The 5,000-nt window shown below is 39.6% G+C and overlaps 2 protein-coding genes across 2 annotated transcripts in view; one reads left to right on the plus strand and one right to left on the minus strand.

The window, feature by feature from the left end:
• slc30a7 (solute carrier family 30 member 7) overlaps positions 1-477 on the plus strand; it is a 9,329-nt gene extending 8,852 nt beyond the window's left edge. The window contains exons 8-9 of the mRNA XM_078244522.1: positions 1-104; positions 250-477. The exon at positions 1-104 is cut by the window's left edge and continues 46 nt beyond it. Of these exons, the coding sequence (XP_078100648.1) occupies positions 1-104; positions 250-297 (152 nt within the window). The 3' untranslated portion in view covers positions 298-477. The remainder of the gene's footprint in view (positions 105-249) is intronic.
• A 172-nt stretch (positions 478-649) lies between these two features.
• The window catches only part of dph5 (diphthamide biosynthesis 5), a 6,141-nt gene continuing 1,790 nt past the window's right edge, over positions 650-5,000 (minus strand). The window contains exons 4-7 of the mRNA XM_078244523.1: positions 3,285-3,405; positions 2,931-2,970; positions 2,413-2,516; positions 650-1,752 (exon numbers count right to left, since the gene is read on the minus strand). Of these exons, the coding sequence (XP_078100649.1) occupies positions 1,520-1,752; positions 2,413-2,516; positions 2,931-2,970; positions 3,285-3,405 (498 nt within the window). The 3' untranslated portion in view covers positions 650-1,519. The remainder of the gene's footprint in view (positions 1,753-2,412; positions 2,517-2,930; positions 2,971-3,284; positions 3,406-5,000) is intronic.

The following is a 5,000-nucleotide window of genomic DNA, read 5'->3' on the forward strand; positions in this document are numbered from 1 at the left end:
GGACTCTGTGTTCGGACGTTTACATCGGGACGCTGAAGCTGCTGGTCGCCCCGGACGCAGACACCCGCTGGATCCTCAGCCAGACACACCACATCTTCACACAGGTACCTGAACGCACCACACCTTACCCCAGGTACCTGAACGCACCACACCTTACCCCAGGTACCTGCTGAGTACTGCAGAGAGCGTTGTATTGCTGACTTGTAGCATTGACTTGTATGAACTTGTAGTATCTCTGTGTGTTTGCAGGCTGGCGTTCGACAGCTGTACGTTCAGATCGACACGGCGGCCATGTAGAGGCTCCGCCTCTGAACCCCTGGGACCAATCACATTCAGTCTGCTGCGGGTGACCTCTGACCCCCAGAGTCTCTGCAGGACAGACTAAGAACTATACTGATCTCCCATGATGCTCAAACAGACCCCACCCTTTTTTGTTGGGAGATTTTTTTTTAAACTTCCCTGTCGGCATTATCGCCCGACTGCACTTTGTAGACTTGAGCAAAGCATTCTGGGTAAGTGCCTTCATCATGAATCAGAGACAATCTGAGCCCCCTCCCCCCCTCTCTCTGACATCACTACGTGTGATGTCACGATGTTTTTAACGTGCCAATCCATGTGACCAAACTGTAATAATAAATAATTCTGTTTCTGATTATTGATCTGCAGCTTTATTGACATCATTACACACAGATTCTGATCAGAGGACAAAACGGGGACTCGGTTAAAATCAAACACTCTTAAGACATTTTGTTATGAAAGGGTAATTTCACCATTGTTTCTTCAACCTGTCTCCATGTTTCTGTGTCTGACAACATTATGGGATGGATCCCTACAGAGATAGACCTTTTAGTTTAACATGAAACATCCCCAAAATCACCATCACCGAACCCAGACTCCATGTAAATAATCAGGACTTTTAGCGTGTATAGAGCCAGCATATCTCCACCAGACTCCATGTAAATAATCAGGACTTTTAGCGTGTATAGAGCCAGCATATCTCCACCAGACTCCATGTAAATAATCAGGACTTTTAGCGTGTATGGAGCCAGCATATCTCCACATGTAAATGGGTGAATTAAGGGTTTATTTCAACCAAACCAGAGTGGTGATTGTTGGAACAGTGGAAAGATGAACCAAGACGGCTTTTGATAGTTTGATTTAGTTTCTGTCCTCTTTGAATGAAGTGTGTTTTACGATGACAAAAGTCCTGATTATTTACATGGAGTCTGGATGTTAACTGTTGCTGAACATTTTTCCTGTAGGTTACATTGCAGCTTGTCTAATTTTAAAGATTGACATAAAAACATCGTAAAATAGGGTCCAGGTTGAAAAATCCCTTATGATATTCTGTGTGTGTGTGTGTGTGTGAAGGCTTGTATTGCTATCTTTGTGAGGACCGATTTCAGTTTCAAACGATCATATTGAGGACGTATCTGCATTGTCGTCATTTGGGCCGCTCCACAGTTTGATTGTCAGGTTTCAGGGTCCTCACAAGTCCAGAAAGTCAACCGTGTGTGTGTTAGGAGCAGTAGGTGGAGCTGTCGATCATGTGCAGGTGTTGCAGTGCGTCTGGTTCTGCGTTCACTCGCAGCATGTCCACCTCCAGCGGGTGGAGTCGACCGGTGACGACCAGCGAATGGAGCGGGCCACCGAGGTCACATGACGCCAGCTGACGCAACGTCGCTGTGCGGATTGTCTGGTCGTCGGCGCCGAGCCGGGCCACGCCCACACACACCGTGTCCTCCGTCATACCTGGAAGGGACACGGCAACAATGAACATGTTAGCATGCTAGCAGAAGCTAACCAGCAGACGAGCTGAATGATGACGTCGTGTTGGAGTTGCATCAGTGCTGAGCTGTTAGCTTCCTGTGCTAACAGACAAAACATCAACATAATACAAACTAAAGTATGTCAGTGTGACTGCTTGGGCGTCGATTCTTCATGTAAACGTTGACAGTTTCAATAATGCAGCAGGTTAGATACACTGTACTTAAAATATGAGTTTTCTGGAAATATTACAATACAATTAAAGTGTGTAATTGTACCTGTACAGTAATACTATAAGGTACAATTACACAATCTCTTTCATATCCAAGATTAAACCGATATAAACCATATTGGTTTAGGGATTTAAATAAGTTGTGTTATATTAATGCTTGTTTCTTAAAATATGAGTTTTCTGGAAATATTACAACTTAAATCTCAAAATATTGAAAGGTGTGTGTCTGTGTGTGTGCGTGCACGTGTGTGTGTCTGTGTGCACGTGTGTGCGTGTCTCTGTGTGCGCGTGCGTGTCTCTGTGTGTGTGTGTGTGTGTGCGTGTCTGTGTGTGTGTCTCTGTGTGCGCGTGTCTTTGTGTGCGTGAGGGATGTGTTGAGCCAATCAGAAGGTAGCTGACAGGCTGTGACTCACCCAGCTCCTCCCCCTCCCCCCTCCTCCTCTGGATGATCTGGATCAGCTGATCTGCAGCCTGACTGACCGTCATGAAGCGAGGCGGCTCGAAGATCTTCTTCCCTCTGAAATCAAACATCAGTAACACGTCAAAGAGTTCAGGTCGCAATATTTGAGAAAAAAAAATAATTAAAATAAAAATGTGTCAAAATGTTATTTTGACAATAACTGACTTTTATTTTGAAGGAAACAAAACTTCTTTAACTGGAGTTTTATTTTGAAAATAAAAACATCTTCATGACTCTACTCTGTAAATATTACAATGATTTAAATCTGCAGCAGATTTGAGTCTCTGAGCTAATCTCGCCGCCACCGCACGCGCTCAGAAGACACCAGCTGGATGACATCATGATGACATCATCAGCCTCAAACCTGAAACCAGAGAGACACACACAGAGACACAGACAGAGACACACACACAGACAGAGACACACACACACACAGACACACACACAGAGAGACCCCCCCCCGGTTCTTACCTCATCATGTTCTCGATGCTCTGCTCTTTCACTTTAATATCTGTCAAAAACACATCAGACTTTATTCACACGTTCAGAAGGAACATTGTTGTATTAATATATATGTATATATATATATATATATACACACACACACACACACACACACTGTATGAATATATATATATATATATATATATATATAGTGATGGACGAGTGTGTCTGTGTGTTTACGCTCCTTTATTTCCTCAAATAAACATTAAAAACCAGCTGAGACTCAGAGCTCATTACACACACAGTCACCAGCAGGTTAGTTTGGAGGGGGGGGTCCCAGGGGGGTGTGTGTGTGTGTGTGTGTGTGTGTGTGTGTCTCACCCAGCAGACAGAGTGTGTGTAGTCCAGCTGTTCTGTTTTTACAGATTTTGTCGTAGAAGCTCTCCGGTCTCCACGTCTCCGTCCAAAACACCAACGACACCGTCTCCCCGAAATTATACAGCTGAGACACACACACACACACACACACACACACACACACATATATATATACACACACACAGAGTTTCTCAGTTTGTGTTCAGGTTATAAAGTCTCCCCCCCCCCCCTCTGTGTTCTTTGTGTCTAATAGTTATAAGAAAGCGTCATGTTGGGAGGGGGCGTGTCCCACAGGGGGAGCAGACAGCTCATTTGCATATCCCGCCCCTCATTAGCATATTAACGACCCCCCAGTGGAGAAGGCTGCCCGTTCTGCCGTTAGCATTAATGCTAATGTGTGTGTGTGGACAGCTGGGTGCTGCTCTCTGATTGGCTGCTGCTCTGACAGCTCCGTTATTGATGACTGTGATTAACGATGTCATCAGCAGATGGTACACAGAGACAGCTGATCCTAAAAACACCCAAACTCAAATATCTTTCACATCTTTACAGATGTTAACGTGAGAGGAAACACGAGTTCATCTTCAACGTTATTATCACTTTGGGACATTTTTCATGTTTGTTTTCAACGTGTTTGTCACTTTGTTCAACGTTTTTTTTCGTTTTTTTTTTTTACATTTTTATTCAACATGAGAGACCCCCAACATCTCAAAAACTATATCGAGCATATATATATTTAACTATATATTTTACTATATCACTTTCTTCGACGATTATTATTATTATGTATGATCCATACAACCTTTTCCAGTTCTATATTTGGTGAAATCAAACCCTGTGGATAGTCTTAATGTAGCGACTCAGGACGCAAAATATTATTTTTGACACAAAATATATATATATTTGTTTTTTACGCAAAATATTTATTTGAGATTAAATATATTTTTTGAGGCAAAATATATTGTTTTTGAGGCTAAATATATTTTTTGAGGCTAAATATTTTTTTGGACAAAATATATTTATTTTGAGGCAAAATATTTATTTTGAGGCAAAATTTTTTTTTTAGGCTAAATATATTTTTTGAGGCTACATTTTTTTGAGACTAAATATTTTTTTTGAGACTAAATATTTTTTTGGACAAAATATATTGTTTTTGGCGCTAAATATATTTTTTGAGGCTAAATATTTTTTTTTGAGGCTAAATATATTTTTTGAGGCTAAATATTTTTTTTTTGAGGCTAAATATATATATATATATATATATATATGACTCAGGACACAAAATATAATTTTTGACACAAAATATAATTTTTGACACTAAATATAATTTTTGACACAAAATATATATATATTTTTTTTACACAAAATTATTTTTTTACGCAAAATATTTATGAGATTAAATATATTTTTTGAGGCTAAATATTTATTTTGAGGCTAAATATATTTTTTGAGGCTAAATATATTTATTTGAGATTAAATATTTTTTTTGAGGCTAAATATTGTTTTTGAGACTAAATATTTATCACTAAAAATGTTTTCGTTTTTTTGACATTTTTCTTCAACATGAGAGACCCCAAACATCTCAAAAACTATATCGAGCATATATATATATTTAACTATATATTTTACTATATCACTTTCTTTCTGAAAAATATTCACTTTGTCTAAAAAAATGTTTTTTTAGACGAAATATATTATTATGTATGATCCATACAACCT

Source organism: Sander vitreus, unplaced genomic scaffold, assembly GCF_031162955.1.
Source record: "Sander vitreus isolate 19-12246 unplaced genomic scaffold, sanVit1 ctg250_0, whole genome shotgun sequence".
Lineage (NCBI taxonomy): Eukaryota > Metazoa > Chordata > Actinopteri > Perciformes > Percidae > Sander > Sander vitreus.